The sequence below is a fragment of the Homalodisca vitripennis genome, unplaced genomic scaffold (assembly GCF_021130785.1).
Source record: "Homalodisca vitripennis isolate AUS2020 unplaced genomic scaffold, UT_GWSS_2.1 ScUCBcl_1624;HRSCAF=5489, whole genome shotgun sequence".
In the NCBI taxonomy this organism is placed as follows: domain Eukaryota; kingdom Metazoa; phylum Arthropoda; class Insecta; order Hemiptera; family Cicadellidae; genus Homalodisca; species Homalodisca vitripennis.
The window spans coordinates 1,182-20,475 of record NW_025777737.1 but is presented as its reverse complement, the minus strand read 5'-3'; the positions used below and the strand labels follow the sequence as shown (position 1 = coordinate 20,475).

General features: G+C 33.0%; 1 protein-coding gene across 1 annotated transcript; it reads left to right on the top strand.

Moving 5' to 3' along the window:
* The first annotated feature begins 210 nt into the window (after positions 1-210).
* LOC124371560 (acylglycerol kinase, mitochondrial-like) lies at positions 211-17,863 on the top strand. Its single transcript, XM_046829910.1, has 11 exons — positions 211-498; positions 2,362-2,481; positions 5,352-5,520; positions 7,052-7,258; positions 9,087-9,270; positions 9,357-9,377; positions 10,473-10,610; positions 11,728-11,746; positions 12,474-12,576; positions 14,782-14,896; positions 17,748-17,863. The coding sequence occupies exons 1-11, from the start codon at positions 395-397 to the stop codon at positions 17,786-17,788; spliced, it is 1,221 nt and encodes a 406-aa protein (XP_046685866.1). The 5' UTR covers positions 211-394; the 3' UTR covers positions 17,789-17,863.
* Positions 17,864-19,294: the final 1,431 nt, after the last annotated feature.

Sequence of the window (19,294 nt, the reverse complement as noted above, 5' to 3'; positions counted from 1 at the left end):
CATTTGTGTCTCTAAAGTAGGCCCTAGGGCTTTACCATTATATTGCTAAATACATAGTCAGATCAGATCACATCGAATTATAGCTATGAGAGTGTGAGGCTAGTTTATAAACAACCACGAACCTTTATACCTTACTGTAAGATAAATTGCTTTGCTATGTTGCATGGTTGTATAAAAATCATTACTCTACGTAACCGTTTACACCGGGTGTTTCATTGGTTGATGCTACAGCAAGCAGACGACTGTCATTTGTTATTGTTCTTTCCATTCCATGCCTAAGTTAACTAGGTTAGTTTTACTACACAAACAGATATGAAAGTTATAGTGAATGTACAGTGACCCGATAATATAAAATTTTTTAAATTCGGTGGTAGAATTTCAATTTAATATTGATATGGCTAAGTTTGTTAGAACTATTCGTAATAACTGGAAAAAAAAATCAACTTTTGGAGCTGTAGCTGTAATTTATGGAATAAATTATGGACATGAAAAATATAAGTAAGTACTTACAAATAGGATTGTCAGTTAACATACAGTACAAATGCTTAATTAAAAACTAGCACATATTTATATTACTGGGTAGTATAATATTACAGAATCATGTATTTATTAATCGGGTAGCCTTCATAATATGTAAACTGAAGCCACTTACATTTTATCCTAAACATAAGTTTCTAAAATATTGCAAATTGTAATTAGGCTGCTGTTGGGTTTGGCCTTCAGTTCTACTCAGTGAGTTCAGGGTTGAAAATTCTATTGTTGCTGCAGTTTCTTATATTATGGTGATACAGCAAATACCAAGATAAGAGGTGAAACCATCGCAAAGAGCAAGGTCTCAGGCATGTTCAATTGGGTAGTTTATGATAAGCGAACCTGGTTTTTATATCGATATTGACAAATGATATTACTTAATTATAACTATCGATATACTGAACCGATACTCATTTTTTAACATTAACTAACTTGTATCAACTTGAAACACTTTTGGATATAATAAACACATTGCATTTTATAGACAATAAGGGTAAAGTATGATAGGCAGACCCGATTTTTATATCGATTGGTATAATAATTGATACTTAATAATCATATATCGAACCCGAGTCTATCAATCATATCAACATAATTATAGTCATAATAACAATCATATTTTAAATTAAAATAAATTAATATAGTTAACATAATGATAATCTTATGAGCTATAATGATTAAACAAACAATTAGAAAATTGGAAATTCAAAAAGCTCATAAGTAATAGCAAACTGATAACAACTTAATAAACATTTGGTAAACATTTTTAAGTGAAGTTACGTTAAGTTGGTTGTTTTGAATTAATAAATAAAAAGCCTTAATTAAAGAGGCAGAGTTAAGGCTATCAAGCCCTCTCTAAACACTCAATGTCATATTATATACAGTGAATTAAAATAGTTTGATACAATTGTGGTCAATTATCAACTTATTTTTTAAATAGAAAATAACAAAAGTGCTTAACTTATACAACATTAAATGAACTTAAAGTAAAAATGTATAAATTTGTATTTAAAACTTAAAATACAAAATAAAACATATATATTATGATAAATATAAGAAAAAAATTCAAAATGGAGAGCAAGAAGCAGACACACTCAATCACTCTAACATACCGATTGACTGCATGACTGTAATAGCGAGTATGGTTGGTTCTGATACATAGTAGTGATTTTTAGTTTTTACAAAGTTTTACAAGTGGTCATTCTTTTTTTGTTATATTTTATTTTAAAAGTAAAGTAGTAGGCCAGATTTTATTTAGCGTAGTGTTTGATGTTTGTATTTCCAAATATTGATAAAAACTATGTTAAATCCTTAAGGTGTACTGTGCATGGGTTAAAATGGTAAAAAATGGGTTCACCACTTTTGAAAAGGTTTGCTCATGGAGAGAATGATAACCATACACACACACACATATATATATATATATATATATATATATATATATATATATATATGCATATAATAAATATGGCAGTGGTTGTACAGTGAGAATCCAGACTTATTTAATAAGCAAGGAAAGTGATGTTTTGATACGTAAAGTAAAATACATCTAGACATGTAGGACCACATACAATGTGGAGTGCTCTTTAGTAGGTTATTATGAGTAATGAGTGCTACAATGATTTTATAGTCAGATTCAACTTGGAACATAAAATCATTCATAGTGAATGATGAATGAATTAAGCTAAAGAATCGTTTAGCTTAATTTATCCAGTGAACATCAAAAAGTACGGTAACATGTAATTTTTTCCACTTATACCATACAGTATTTTAATTTGGTCATTTTATTAAAAACTTTATATAATAATTTAGTTTAACATAATTTTACAGAGTACAACAGTTGATGAGAAAATATTGTGAAGAAGCAGTACAATATGGAGATATTCCAGTACCTCCTACACTTAAACCAAGACATGTAACTGTCATCTTAAATCCTGCGGCAAATAGAAAGTGAGTTCTGTATTATTTTTATAAGCTTTAAGGTGATAACAACTACAAGTTTTTGTTATGTAACGGCCTATGTGCACGTATATAAAGGCTCTTTCACATGGAGCTAATTTTCATAGTGACAAGTAGATGGAATAAGCATAAAACCAACAAAGTGTGTCTACTCTCCTAGGGGCTGGAAACATTTGTTTGGCTGGTGCCTTTGTCTACTGCCAGGTTTAAAAGATTTATTATTGTTAGCGCTTGTTGAGCTAGTAGTATATCATGTGGCCATCCAGGAGCATTAGCAAACTAGGGGACCACCTAGGTCGGTAGCTTTGAGGGGTGGCAAAAAGAGGAAAAATGACAACAATTTATATATATATAAAACCTTTATTCAAATTGACAGTTTTCCCAGTCAAAAATGTTCTGATTCACTAGCTGTATTTGCAGGAAATGCCATGAAGCTGTGGTAACCTGGCTAATTTAGTCACTAGGCCAGACAGATTCGTGGTTTTTTTTTCGGTTTCTATAATATTGCCTTAACAGTACAGTGGGTTACATTTCATGTAATTGCGTAGTGATTGTCTTGCTACGTTATGGTTGCATTTAGAATGTTATTAAAATGTCTAAAACAGCAGACAGGAAACAACTGTTTGAGTCATTGATTTCAAAGTGTACATCCCGAGAAGAAACAGCCAACAGTTCACAGCTATGTTCTGAAGTTGAAGGATGCCAGTTTTTATGTTAATACTTATAAATCACACTTTACTTATTAGTTTAAAATTGTCTTTACTCTTATCACAATTTGTAGAATAATATAAATAAATAAAGGGGAGTTAGTGTTACTGTTACAAGTCTCTTACAAAGGGAGAGGGGATCACAAAAGTTTGATTTTAGATGTAATTAAGGAACAGCTCTCTAGCTGACCAGAACTTTTATGACTTGGTCACTGCAAAAAAACGTAACTGAATCAACAAAAATTAGAGTGTATCATGTACACCATCTTTGGTAACCTGAACAAAGGTGAAAGAATTTCTCCTGATCGGTTGTTTTCGGCGGTTTTGTAGAACTGCTGAAATTGTAAACTGGTTGGTATACTTCCGAGTTGTGCAAAGTGCCCTTGACGCTAAAGTGCATGGCAATAGGCTGCTCCTTAGAAGAAGAAGAATGTATCATATGGCATTTTGATGTATCTTGAGAAATATTTTATCAGTAGGCTTTAAATTTAGCATAAAACTTTATTTCCTCATAGACAAGAATGAGTCTATGATGGTGCATGTCCAACCATGAAACTTTTGCTGAGCGTTCATTTTTTTTCTGGCTGTCTATCTGTATAACTGTCTGTTGGACATCTTGCCAATAAAAGGAGGAGTTGTAGATTTGAAACTGTGCGTACAAATGCAGTGAAGCCTGTTACATGACATGTGGTATACTCCTACCTCGTTTATGGACCTTAAGAGCAAAATGATTATGCATTTTAATGATTTAATAAACAGAATTCTTTGAGATAAGTAAAATTATTTCAAATCATTATTTAGTACATTTAGAATCAGTGTATTAAGAAAGAGTAATGTACTTGCATGTGTGTGTATATGAGTTTGTAATCTAATTTAAATGATGAACAAAGTGTATTTATATATATATATAACTAAAACAAATTTAATATTAAAAAAATTAAGATAATTCACTGGGAAATATGAAATTTGAATGTTTCTTTCTCAATGGTAGTTTTTGTTAGGTTTAAAATCTATTCATACCACGCTCTTGCTTTTACTTATTATAACAAAATACAGCCATTATTTTTATATATAAACTTTGGACAAACTAAAATCCTTTCAGCTTGGTTTTTGAATATTTTATATTGTACTAAATTCTGAGTTTTTGTATCATTTATTGTGAATGTGTATAAAGAAATTTAAACTGAGCAACATAAAAATGTAAATTAGCTTAAAATTTGCATATAATATTTCAGAAAGCATAATTATTAATAAAAAAGATTCTTTTTGATGGTAGTATTTTATATTAACATAAAACAAAATTTATATTTATTGTATTAGTTTCATGTTTTATTAATTTATTTTACGATTATAACATTTTATTTTCATATCTTATAGTTTGCCAGTCCACAGTAGTCCAATATTATACTTCTATTTTGGATCCAACACTTGCCAGAAATTTGAAATTTAGCTATTTTAATCATTATTGTCATTCACACTATGAATGCATATTTGATGCATATCTCTAAAAGGTACTGGTCTGAGTGTTGGTGTAAATATTCACACATATTTAACAATATATAAAGATAGTTTACTGCTCTAGTGCATGTTCTTACAAACTGGTTAAATCATTTTTAACTAAAAGTAAGAAAGAAACGTCAAGCAATTTTGTCTGTGAACAGCCTAAAAATATTGCAAAACATTCTATACATCTTTATTTGATGTATTCAATAATTATTCCCTCTTGAATGGTCACTCAAACAATGGATGTTTTAAGAACATAAAATTGTATACATAATACAGAAAGTTTGGATTTTCTTGTTAAACCTATGTTATTAGAATTAATGTTGGTAATTAGGTTATTGAAGGAACTGGTAACTCGGCACAATGTTGCTGGAGTCTGGTAATCTATTTGAGTCAAATCAGATAACATTATTTATTTTATTGATTGTATACAAGGTCTGTTAGAAAAGTGTGTGGCCTCTCTTGCTGTCTGATTATCATGCAACCAACCTTACTAGACCACATATAAGGATAGAAGGGGGATCCTTGCAAGGATCGAATTGAGATCTCCCTCCATCCTCAGACGGCCGTCATGTAATAATCGACCAGCAAAGAGAGGGCAGATACTTTGCAGTGATTAATTTACAAATTGTAATCATCTACTGCTGTTAGGAAGGCTAAGGCAAATTTTGAGAAATACTGTGCCCCACTACTTCACTTGGCTGGCTACACTGTCAATGTTGTGCTGACTGAGAGTGAGGGTCAAGCTCGTACATTAGCTGCTGATGTCAAGGATTCTGACATGATTGTGGTGGCAGGTGGCGATGGCACTTTGTCTGAGGTACGAGTTATGTTTATTAAATGATTACGTTTGTTTATGTCTGTAATTGTCTTGCCACTTATAAAGTTTGTACTCATTAATGCTTATAGGTAATGATGGAAGTAAAAATTTTTTATTGTAAAAAGTTGCAATAATTGTTTGTTCTAAAATTATTTGCTTTGATTCAGATATATGTACAGGGTGTAAATTAAGTCCTGATACACCTGGATATATTCTAAATGGATTGAGATATTGATGTAAAATCTTCAAAATATCTATTTAAAATACTTTTTTGGAGGGTAAAAATATTGCCCCCCTTTTTAAAGGGTGGTAGGGGAGTCACTTTAAATTTTCAAATTGCAATTCCTATCTTGTGACATGTCATTTGAAAAGTAAATTCAAAAGAAAAACAATGACACAAAACATCTCTACGACGATCCTAGCAAAAGTTAAGGGCAAAACAACCCCTTACATCCTAGCGGCTTAAATTAAGTCCTGGATATGCTGGTATATATTCCAAATGGGTTAGAGATATCAATGTACAATCTTCACTATACTTATTATATTACTATTTTGGTTTTTTTTAGGGTAAAACAATTTCACCCTCCTTTTATATATATATAATATATATATAAAAATATATACTCTTCCCAATCCAATAAATTTGGAAACATTGCTAAAAATTTTAATGTTTGCTAACCTTGCCAAAATTTAGGTCAAGTGAAGAATTAGTGCCCGTTAAAAATTATTTATAACAGGTAGTTAGCTGTTATTTTGTTTTCACACTTTTGCAATATGCGTATAAAGGCTGAAGATCAAGAAACTAGTCTATTCAAAATTGACTTAAAAGGAACTAACTCTGCTGTTTTCGAGTAATGATACTATAAAGATTCAAAACACCCCTAGAACATTAATTAGATGCTGTGTATCTGATCAATACAAACTTTGTTATGCTACAGACAGTTACAGGTCTAACGAGGGCCTGTTATGTTACAGACAGTTACAGGTCTAACGAGGGCATGTTATGTTACAGACAGTTACAGGTCTAACGAGGGCATGTTATGTTACAGACAGTTACAGGTCTAACGAGGGCCTGTTATGTTACAGACAGTTACAGGTCTAACGAGGGCATGTTATGTTTACAGACAGTTACAGGTCTAACGAGGGCATGTTATGTTACAGACAGTTACAGGTCTAACGAGGGCTTGTTATGTTACAGACAGTTACAGGTCTAACGAGGGCATGTTATGTTACAGACAGTTACAGGTCTAACGAGGGCTTGTTATGTTACAGACAGTTACAGGTCTAACGAGGGCCTGTTATGTTACAGACAGTTACAGGTCTAACGAGGGCCTGTTATGTTACAGACAGTTACAGGTCTAACGAGGGCATGTTATGTTACAGACAGTTACAGGTCTAACGAGGGCATGTTATGTTACAGACAGTTACAGGTCTAACGAGGGCTTGTTATGTTACAGACAGTTACAGGTCTAACGAGGGCTTGTTATGTTACAGACAGTTACAGGTCTAACGAGGGCTTGTTATGTTACAGACAGTTACAGGTCTAATGAGGGCTCATGGTCGAGTCAAGTGCCCAGTGGGTGTGTTGCCTCTAGGTCGCACCAACTCTGTGGCCTGTGCCCTGCTAGGTCTGGGAAGAGAAGGCACTGTCAGCCCAGGCGAGATGGCAGCTGCTGCCATGGCTGTCGTACGTGGACAGACCAAAACAATAGATTCCATCAAAGTAGACGTTGTACAGGTAAATTGTCTAGTGTATTGTAACTATTTTAGCTACAGGTTTTCACTGATCCAAAATTATATTAGTAGTGCTTCAGAACCCTTTCCTTATATGATTTATGTATAAAAAATGTGATAGTAATAAATTTAGCAATATGTTTCAATTTCCTCATGAATTTACTAGTACAACTGGTATATGTTCTATTTAATTTATGTGCTATTTTGTTTTACTTACATAATTTATGTTTTTAATGTAACCATAAAACTATATAATGTGGAGTTTCTTCTTTTTCTAAGAGCTAGCTATTGCCATGTACTTAAGACTCAAGGGCCTTTTGCGGACCCTGGAAGAAAACCATGAGACTAATCAGTTTACAGTTTCAGTAGTTTCTACAAACCGCCAAAAAACAATCGGTCAGGTCCTCCTGTGGAAATTACCACCTTTGTCCAGACTACCAAAGATGGCGTAGCGCTTCTTACGTATTGTAGGACAGTTAAAGAGCAGATGTTCAGTAGTTTCCTCTTACTCGTTACACATTCTATACAGCAGATCCTCCCAGAGAATGCTGACTCTGTGAAGTTGCTTTCTCAGGTGAACATTGACAATTCGAGAAGACACGATCTACTTAGGAAGAGTCTACTTAAGGTTAGACGCCACCCTGGGGGAAGGCAAGGCAACTGTAGGACCATTCTTCTTATTTTCAGACATGGATACAGTCTCCTCCTTCTCTCATTCTCCACCTTCGCTTATTCAGTGTGAATCCACTTTGAAACAGCCCCAAAGGATACACATCTAGAAAATACCACAGAACGGTTGAGTTTCTGTTGTGTTGGACGCTGAACCCAAGTTGGCCAAGGCATCAGCTCTTTTTTTCCCAGAGATCCCCGCATGACCAGGATCCCAACAAACAGTCACATTGTTAATTCTGCCAAGGGAAGAAATTACTTTATAGCAATCCCAGACAAGTTTGGAGTTGAAGACATAAGAGTACAATGCCTTTAATGCTGCCTGGTTATCTGTGAAAGTGTTAATTGGCTTTCTCCTATACCGCAGATGAAGATTTTCATGAGTACATTTCATAATGGCTGTCTTACATCTGAATAACTGTGGGATAAGGACCCGTAAGAACCACTAGCTCCCTACATGCTCTTACTCCCACAATCCTAGCACCTGTATCAATTTTAGTTTTAGAACCATCCATAAATCATCCAAGCTCCCATTGTGGAAGATCAGTTTGGTAACTTAACTTCTGCATAACAATTTCGTTGAACAAACTTCTTGAAATTTTGAGGAAGAAATCTAAGTGATAGTTTTGTTATTGTAAAATCGGTTGTCTTCTTTAATCTTTTCATTGACTTTAGAGACAATTTTTTTCAGTCAAAATGTTTGGCCGTCTACTTCGTTCGTCATCATGCACATTATTTCGGCCATTTTTAAACCTGATGCACCACTTACGCACTCCACCTTCAAAAATCATATCGTTCCTATAAACTTCACAGAGTTGGCGATAAATCTTAATTGGTTTATTTTGCTTAGCCAACAAAAACTATATTAACAACTTGCTGTGTTTTTAATTAGGTCACATATTTTAATCTGCTATTGTGAAACAACAAGGAGCGAGAGTAACCTCTCACTAGCAGGGCTAGATAGCTACTGAACTGAGAAACGCCCTGACATCAAAATGGCCACGATAGTCCCGTTTCTAGTGGCTACATAGGGAAACGTAATCTACTTTCTGGATAGAACTCTTACATTACTATGTCTACAAAATATTAATTTTCTATTTTAAATTAAAATTTACTCACATATATTCATTCATCAGACAATAACTATAACACTTTGTATACAGGAAGAAGGAACACCACCAAAACCAGTATATGGACTAAGTGGCATCAGGTGGGGAGTGTACAGAGATGCACTGAGCAAACAGGATCGCTACTGGTACCTGGGCCCTCTTCGAGGCTACGCGTCTGTTCTGTTTAATTCCCTACACAAGGAGCCAATTGCAGCTCATGTCGTGTTCACTCATGCCTGTTGATGGCTGCAGTCGCTGCTATGAGTCTCGCACAGACTTACATCCCACACAGCAACATCGCTGGTACCACTACCTGGTTCCCAGTTTTTACAAAGAAACCTCCAGGTAAGAGAGTCAGGAGTATGTTCAATTTTTTGCACCCAAACTTAACAATTCTTTTCCAAACTACCATAGCAAAACACTGTATACCAAGCTCTCTCGTCATCGAAGACCATGAATTCCTTGTGTTAGGCACCTGAATAATTGTTTGCATTGAGTGACAACAAAGTATACAGCTAAGAGCAATGTCTCTAGAAGAGAGACGCATCTTGTTTTCTATCTTCAAAAAGACTAAACAAATAATCTAATATTCCATCGCAACAGGTATTGTACTTTTCACCTGAGTTCAGTTCAATACTTCTTTATTCATGAAAATATATAATTGCACATTTATTGGCGTCACTAAAGTAATATTATACATATACATTTAACTAAAACTAAAATCATAGTCACAAATAATAAAAACTTAGATGAGAAGTAATATGAAATATTGAATTTATAATAATTATACATTTAACTCATACCACAAAAATAGTTTACTATTTTAATTTTTAACTGTAATTTTAATTTCAATTTAATACTACTTGGCTCCCAAACTTCTTCAAGAGTATAACGATCATGCTTTATAAAATATATTTTTTTAATGAATTCTTGAAAATAATTGTACATAAAAATATAATTATTGAATTCTGTTAGACTGTTTAATTATTTTTATAATACACTCTAGTAAAACAAAGGTAAATAGCTCACCAATAGATATCTAGTTTAAAGTTGATAGATTGAATCAGCAATCTACAAATTCTGTCTATAGGTGTAGGATATATATACTCAAGATTTTATGTTTTAAACTAATAGGGAACCTAATTAACACTGTAGTACGCATGTTATCTGTGTTTGTGTCATTAGTATGTGACAACAAGATTCTTCCATACTTTATCCTGTAATACTTTAAAGAGAAAGTATGTATACCTTTATAAATTACAGTGTAATGTTATTCAATGTCTGGTCGCACTGAGCCTTGAGACAAACGAGGTTAATACAGTTGTTTGAAATAAGTAGTGTCTACATTGTAATAGCTATCGCCAATGTTCTATATAATAAATAAATTCATTTTTGAGACTTACAAGACTGAGAGTACAGAGTCAGTTATGTTTGTTGTAGAAGTGCCACAAGTGAACTACCAATATGTGGTGAACACTAAGTGTGGTGAAGTGTCTGAGCTAGATCTCACAGGAGTAGACATCAACATCTCCTGCCCTGCTGTCTCCAGGGATAGTAGAGGAGTTCGAGTTAGTTCAGGTATGTTTTACTTGTACACTGTTGCTCTCACTTTGGAAATATTATTGTGTAATAAATAAGTTAAGTTGTTTGCATCAATTCCTACAACATCGTATGATTTAATTGTGAATTAAATTTTGATTTCACATGGTGCAGATTTGCTCATAGTCATAGTTTCTTTATTTGTACGTCAGTACAGAGGTGAAATTAGGGCCAACGTGGCCCTTTCTTACATTTAACCTCAACAAAATCAAATTTCTAAACAAATAGATAACTCCTGTAAAAATATTTACTAACTTAAATCTGTTTATAATATTTATAATTTAAAAATTAAAATAAAAACTAAAACTAATATTACTCTGCATAATAACATTACATTACAAATAAAATATATTTTCAAACCCATTCACTTGGTCATTCATTTCCGCTCGCTTACACCCATGCCCAGGCCAATCGGTCTCGGCAGCCGCGGTCATCTGATCCAAGAAGAGTTTTTTCAGAGCTGAATTGAACTGTGCCCGGCTTTTCAGTTATTTAATTCTATCTGGAAGGGAATTCCAAGTTCTGCATTCGGTAACAATGAAACGATTTACTAAAATTGCTGTTCTATGACATGGAATATCTGTGTGGAATATCTGCAGCATAGATGATCCAGTGCGGGTATATCTTCCGTATTCCATTGTTACAAATAAATTTGAAATCGTTGACAAAATATTGTGGAAACCCACTTTTAAGAATGGAATATAACACATTGAAAATTCAAATGCTTCTCAAGTCATTTAATTTTAATATTGACATGCAAATATAGTAAGAGTAAATATGGTCATATTTTTGCAAATCAAACAAAAATCCAACACAACTATTTTAGATTCTCTGGAATTTAATGCTCAAAACCATAGTCATGTCATTAATTACGGAGTTGCAGTAGTGTCTTCACAAGTATTAGTTTAATATGGAATTGTAAAAAAATTGTTTCTGCAATGAATGCATTGCGAAAAAGCCTCTTTTACAAGTACCTGCTACATGCTCAGAGCAGTCCATCGTGAAGTTTATAGTAAATTCCAAAACTTCTAACATTTACTGTAGTACGGTATCGATATTCCGTTCACTGTTATTTTATGTATGTTGTTAATGTCAGTTGTGTTCGGTAGTCAAGAGTGAGCAATTATAGATTTTGTTTTATCCAAGTTAAGTTTAAGTCCATGAGTTTCTGTACATTTTATTACTTGTTTAATGTCTTCATTGATATTATCAACGGCTATGTTCAATTCACTTGCCTTACACCTAGTGTAGATGTGAAAGTCGTCGGCATATGAGTGAAGCCTAGTAAAGTCAATACAGTATTTTCATACAATGCAAATAGCAACAGTCCAAGTATAGATCCTTGTAGTACACCACAAAGAACAGTTTTACTCAAGTTAGTTCCTGTTTCATATTGTATTTCAGCACGTCTTGTAACAGTATTGTATCTTTCATCCACATTACATATTCTTATTTTGAATCATGCGTTGCTGTGTTTTATATTAATGTTTTGTCTTGAAGTTTTTTTTGTATCATATTTTCCTATATTATATTTTGTTACATTGTGTCCTACTATTTTCTTTGGGAAAACACTCATTCAGTATATTTACACTAAGAATAAAAAACATATATATATATATATATATATATATATATATATATAATATATATATATAAATTGATTTAAAATCAATTTAAGCAATTCAATATAGTTGCTGTCAATACATTCTTACAAGGTGTTTGATGAAAGTAATCCATACATACGATATAAAATTCCAAAAGTGAAAACATTAAAAATTGTACTGATGGTTGAACCCTCCATGTTTACCACTTATAGGTCCCTTGAACCCTTCTTGGTCGGAGTAACGTGGAGGAGGGATGGCGGAGAGTGAGGGGAGAACTTCCAACAGCCCAGGAGCAACTTGAAGCTCAACAACTGGAAATAGTACCTGTCACGCAGCTTCAGGTGAGCCACTGCTAAATATATTTTTTACAAGGAAAATCTAAGAAAGTCAATTATTTTATATTATAATGAATATGAGTAATGTTTTCACCGGTTCTATATATTGTTACATAATATAAAAATAGTTGTAATTCCCAACAGTTAATTTTGTGTAATTCAAGTGAATTTTTATGTTTTAGGCCCTTTGTCTGTTATATTGATTATTACAGTAAAATAATCATAAATTATATTTAAACTATGAGCACCTCAAATTAGGAAAAAATAACTATTAAGGAGTTTATTGTTAGTTAGGTTATTACTAAGGAGTTAAATCGTAACATAGGAGGATCAAAGGACCCCCGACAGAACATAACAAGAGAGTTTTTGCACAGACAGACGACTGCCCTTTAACTTTAAAATCAATAAAGTTTTCCCTTGGGACAAAATATACCAAGCTCAAGTCTCCAGGAACCTTCTAACAAGAGTTATCTCGCAGACGTACAGACAGATGAATGGACAGATACAACACAGTTGTAAGGACCTGTGTGGTATTTAACACCTTCACTGTTGTGCCGTAAGGCATGTGTCTCAGTCAATTTGTTTTTAAACAGTTTTTAATAAAACATGATTATTGAAGAAAGATAATGTGGGAAATCTTTATCTTACTGAAAATCCACCAGTAATCAGTAGTTTTTATTTACTTGATGGATTCATGTAATATTTTACAGAACAGTACATTCGGTAAAGCACTTGATAGTTGTCTTTGTTATCATTAGTTTTCTTAGAAGAAGGAAAGTACAATATGCAGAAGTAACATATCTATTTTAGCTGGATATTAGGGTTTATTTCAACTATTGTAAATAATCTACAATTATAACTGTTTTTAAATAAAATTATACTTATCATACATTATTTTGGCTTTGAAAAAAGGATTTGATTATTTTTTGGAAAAGTTATAAATATCACAAAGTATTATATGAATAAGAAGGAAACATTTCAAAAATATTTAGACTGTACTTTGTGAATAAATGGACACTGCATATCTCGTGTTACAGGTGAACAAAAAACTATGTGTTATTTTCACACTTTTTTGCAGTAAAGTTACAGACATATAAACATGCACAGCCTTCTAAAAGAATAATATGTTAAAATCATAATAAATAATTTGCATAGTGAAGCAACCAAACTACAATGTTTATAAAATATTATTCAACTCACACTGACTTGAAGGACAGTGTAGGAACATTTGAAAACATGTAAAAAGTTATTGAAACTCGAATGAGAAATAACAGCGTCCTAGATCTGCTCTCTTTATTTTTGCAACCAGTTACTACAACAAAATACAACTTGTCGAAGCTGTGTTCCCCAACACTTTGTTATTATTCTAATACACTGACGCCTCCTTTGTAAATCTCCTACGCTTCTCCAGGGGAGCCCCCCACATTTAGAACCACTGGTTTAAATAATGTTGCATTTGTCTTCAGATGGTATGTTAGAAAAATACAAGCACAACTTCAACTTTAGCAAAGTCACAATGTGTTTGGCAAGATTGTAGTTATTCCCTCAGAAACATTACAACATTATGCAAACTAACGGTGGGGACTAATCAAAACCAACTCCACTACACTAGGAGAATCAATGCTGAACTAAATACTGACAACAGTGATTCTCATGTACACTTCATTGATCATACCACACCTTGCTGTAATGAGGCGCTGTCAATCACTCAGTAAACTATTCAGCAACGTCATTGCCAGTACGTTGTCAATTTTCATTTATCTGTTTCACAACTTTCGGTTATAAAAAAAACAAAAATTAAGTGAGTATCATAAATTAATTCCTAATGCAGAAAGTGGTTCAGATTATTTTTTTTCCATGAGTTTTTAGAGAAACATTTATACTTGAGAATTTTCTGTTTTGCAACGTGATTCCTGGATCTTTTCCTGTGTGTAGAATTCTGAAGTATCTGGTTTTTCCACTGGAGTGGCTACTCTACGGCACTATTAATTACATATATTCAACACAATAAATTGGAAATTAATGCAGAAATGAATTTTGTTACAATTCTTTTAGTTAGGCAGAAACTTATATACTAAACAAAACGTCTTGAAAACTGAATTGGTTTCATATATTTTTTTTAATTGCCTATCATTACCATAGGTTTAATGTAATAGAATATAAGATAAATGTTAGTGATAAAAGTGTTTATAAGTTGTATACCCACTATAGGAGAATGAAGAGAAATGGTTCAGCATTGACAATGAAGAATATGAAGTCCGCCATATACGAGTAACCTTGATACCAAAATCAGTGCAAGTCTTTTTACCTCAACAGCCACAGACTTGTAAGTACCAAACATTTCATTTCATAATCAAGGTTTTTCCTAATGTACTTATTCACTATATTTTGCTTCTAATGCATACAGTACAAAGTACTCATATATTATAGAATAACTTTCATGTTGTCACGGGGGTGTTATTTAAATAATTTGTGAGTATATTGTAGCGGAATATCATAAATAATATGCTTGGTTTACATACTGCTGCTAACTGTAAAATGCTGTAACACATGGTCACATTGATTAAAAAACCATACAACTTAAGTCTGTGTAGATTACTTAACTAAGCTAATAAATAATCTAAAGTTTTATCTAATAAAAATAACATATTGACCGATATGGTTATTTTAATTTTAAAATGTTCCCAATAGTCCAAATTAAGAAATACTTTATTTATAAACCAAAGTTTTTTCAGTAAGCCTAAATAATGTAACCTCAAGGAATTTTAAAATTACTTTTTAGTGTCCCTGGTGTTTTTTAACATATCCTTGATAATCCAAAACATCTTGAACAAACTAATACTCAAATCAAATAACCTGTATATTAGTAATATAGTATCAACATAATACCAACAAAAACAGTAGAAGGCTTATCATTCCCAAAAGACAGTTTGGGAAATTATCAAACGTGAAAACTAGAGACACGAAACCGCATGAAAATATTGCTTTGTTGAATGGAGGAGTTGTGGTTGATTCACCTGGGGAAGTTGCTAGCATATTTAATTCAGTCTTCTGTGATGTGCAACCAATTGATGGCTTGCGTTTGGATAGTGGACCCTGTTCACGTGGAAGAGTACTCCCTCAATCTTTCTTCTTTACGCCAATCACACTGGATGAGATAGAAAAAAGCATCATATCAATGAAAACCAAAAAGTCTTCAGGGGTTGATGAAATGTCCGCTTGGTTGTTGAAGCAATGTTACGGTTGTTTTCTAAATCAAATGTGTATTCTGTTCAATGAATCAATTGCAGGTGGTGTTTTCCCAAATTGTTTCAAAATAGCTAAAGTTGTGCCAGTTTTTAAGAAAGGTGATCGGGAATGTGCGGGACAACTACAGACCGGTGTCTCTCTTGCCTACTTTATCTAAGGTGCTGGAGAGACTCGTTTGTTCTCGTTTGACTGCCTTTTTACAGCACCACAATGTACTGGTCCCAAATCAGTTTGGATTTAGACAGAATCATTCAACAGCTGACACAGTGATTTCACTTGTTGACCAAAATTATTGACCACCTAGAAAAACGCCAGGCAGCCTTAGGAATCTTTTACGACCTTTCAAAGGCGTTCGATCGTGTAGACCATAGCATATTGTGTTCTAAGCTGGAAGGTTATGGAGTTAGAGGCGTAGCTCTTTCATGGCTACAATCGTATTTGTCTCACAGGCAGCAGTTCGTTCAAGTTGGGTTTTCGAAATCAGGTTTGATTGAGAACAAGTATGGGGTGCCGCAGGGTTCCATTCTAGGCCCATTACTTTTTATCCTCTACATTAACGATATTCATATGTGCAGGGGGGACGCCAATTTGGTACTCTATGCGGATGATGCTACGGTTCTTCTCGGTGGCTCAGATAGTGACGTGGACCTACGAGCGTCTTCTTCTCTCGTAAATATTGACAATTGGCTCTCGAAAAATAACCTAATGTTGAATGCTAAGAAAACCACATTTATTCGGTTTCTAACAAAAAATAAGCAACACTCTGATTTATTGATTAACATAAAGAAACTTCATTAGAACCATCTAAATCTACGTGTTTCCTGGGTGTAACCATCGATAGTAGATTGCAGTGGTCTACTCATGTATCTGGGTTGTGTGGTAAACTGAGTCAAGTGTGTTTTGCATTACGAACTCTGAGTACTTTTATGGACAGAGATGGGTTGGTGACTGCTTACCACGGGTGTTTCGCTTCGTTGTTGGCGTATGGATTGAGGTCTGGGGTAGAGCCTCTCCTGCAGAACATGCATTTTTGGTCCAAAAGAGAGCTGTACGGATCATATGCAGGGTCCCAAATCTTCATTCATGCCGTGGTTTATTTAATCTCAACATTCTAACAATGACATCCCTTTACATTTTTAGAGTTGTCATGTATGTGAGGAAGCATCTGTGTCAGATTCCGTCAGTGGGAAGCACTCATGCCTACCCGACGAGGCACGGCACTTTGCTTCGTACTCCCTCACATCGATTGTCCCTGCACGAGACTAGAGTGATGCACGCAGGTGTAATTTTTTATAATGCTCTCTCTCAAATTTGAAGGAGGTTTTGTGAACTGACAATTTTTTAAAAGGAACCTGAGGAGATACTTAATAGTAAAGGAATTTTATAGTGTAAATGAATTTCTCTCTGACATTGGCTTTTTAAATTTTAATTCAAATAATTGTTTTTGTGTGCTTATTTCTTTCTTTTGACTACTATTCAATTTGTTTTTGTTGATAGCACTTTTGTACTTAAGTTTAGATTTATACTATATTGACGATTGCGATGTACTTCTGTGTACCTTATGCAATAAAAATAAATTGAATTGAATTGAATCATAAGTACCATAAGCTATTTAATCAGTGAACTTGGTCTGTTGTGTGCTATTATATAAGTAGTTGAATGTATGTGTAATATTAAATATGCGGCTTGATCAATAAAAACTAAAACACAAGAACAATTGCAGTGTTATGACTTCCTCAAAAATAATAATGTGACTACAGTTTTTTATTTAATTTAGTACAAGCGAAAATCAATTAAGATACCTACTACGTATGAAATAAAAATTATTATCCAGTTTATATACTAATAAATAAATAAATGTATTAAAAATATCTCTTTTTTAGATTTTGTTCACCTGTTAATATGATTTATGTTTGTTCTAATTGTAGACTATACTTTGTTAGAAAGGGCACTGCTGGGATGCTGCTAGATGGCTCAAACTGTCAGACAACTTCTACAAGACTGCTGTTTGTATTTATTAGTAATAATAATTTTTTTTCCAAAACTCATCTTTTCATATCCTCCTCCATTAGTTTTAAAAATTAGTACATATCTAGCGTAAAATGTGTAGGGTTTGACAAACATCAACAACCCCCAACTGATTTGCAGGAAAGTTGATGATTACATATTAGTAAACCAACATTTAAAAGTCCTAGTCCAAGAATTTTTTATACGCATGGAGTGACAAATTTATTAGCAATGTTAGCTGTCTGGCTTATCTGGCCAAGTTCTTGTGACAAGCCTTTGTCGCAAATGGTTCCATTCTTTTAAGTGGACAGTCAACGTTTGTTTTTCCTGCAAAGTTACGTACTATTTATTTATTTAATTATCGAAATACAGTCGATTTTCCACTATATGTAATAGTTGCAGGAACAATAATCACATGTTATCCCAAATCATGTAAAAATTTATAGAGCCAGTGGAGTGACATGCTGCTAGTCCTTGGATTCTCTACTGGTAGTTTTGAGTGACAACTTGAAGAATTTGCACTTATTGTATGGGATATGATGAGTGTCAAAATACACAGCACCTAGGATTATTTAGCGGACTTTTTACCCGGTTGGTATAGAGAAAAACCATCCCAGGATCCTGGACTATCCCTAAAGACAAAAAAAGTAGAAAAAATAGTGTTATCACTTTACAAGGAACTATAGGCATTTAAAGTATGAAATTTAATCATTTTTTTTTTATCAGGTCCAAATATGTGAATCAGACAAAAATGTGAAAATTGTATAGTATGTACTTGAGTTGTAGCTTCAGGGAGTGGCATTTTTTTATTCATTTATATTTTAAGGAAGTTATATTATTTACATAAATATAATTAAAAATTATATTTTGTAGTAAATTTTGTCTTGAGGAAATTAGATTTTAATAAATAAAAAAATAATCCCTCCAGTCATTAAAGTCCATTTCTTTATCCTCAAAAGTTTTTCTCTGTGCTTGATTATAGGATGTCTGAAAATTTGACTTATATTTCATAACACTCCTTGTGGAATAATGAAACATTTGTTTTTATTGTTTTTAGAAATGGTATCTTATAGGCTGTGGTCAACATTTTCATTGAAGAATTAAAAAATTAGATTATTATAACTGTAAAACGGAAACATAAGATTTAAAATTAGAAAATGATCTTTTTATAATTAAAAAAATCCATTAACTATAAAACAGACTAGCATTCATTTTGTACATTATGTAGTTTATACATTAATTTTATTTCGGTATCTTATTTAAATTGTTATATTAACTAATAAAAATATTATGTTTATTTAAAAATTAGCCTTTGCATATTTAAATATTACTTTTATAATTAGGATCAAAATGGAAACGAAATCCACTCTATGAGATATATTTGGAAATGTCTAATAATCTAATAGTATTTTATTTATAAACCCTTTGGCCCGCCTGGGCGCTCGTTGCGTCTGACCTACCTAAGACC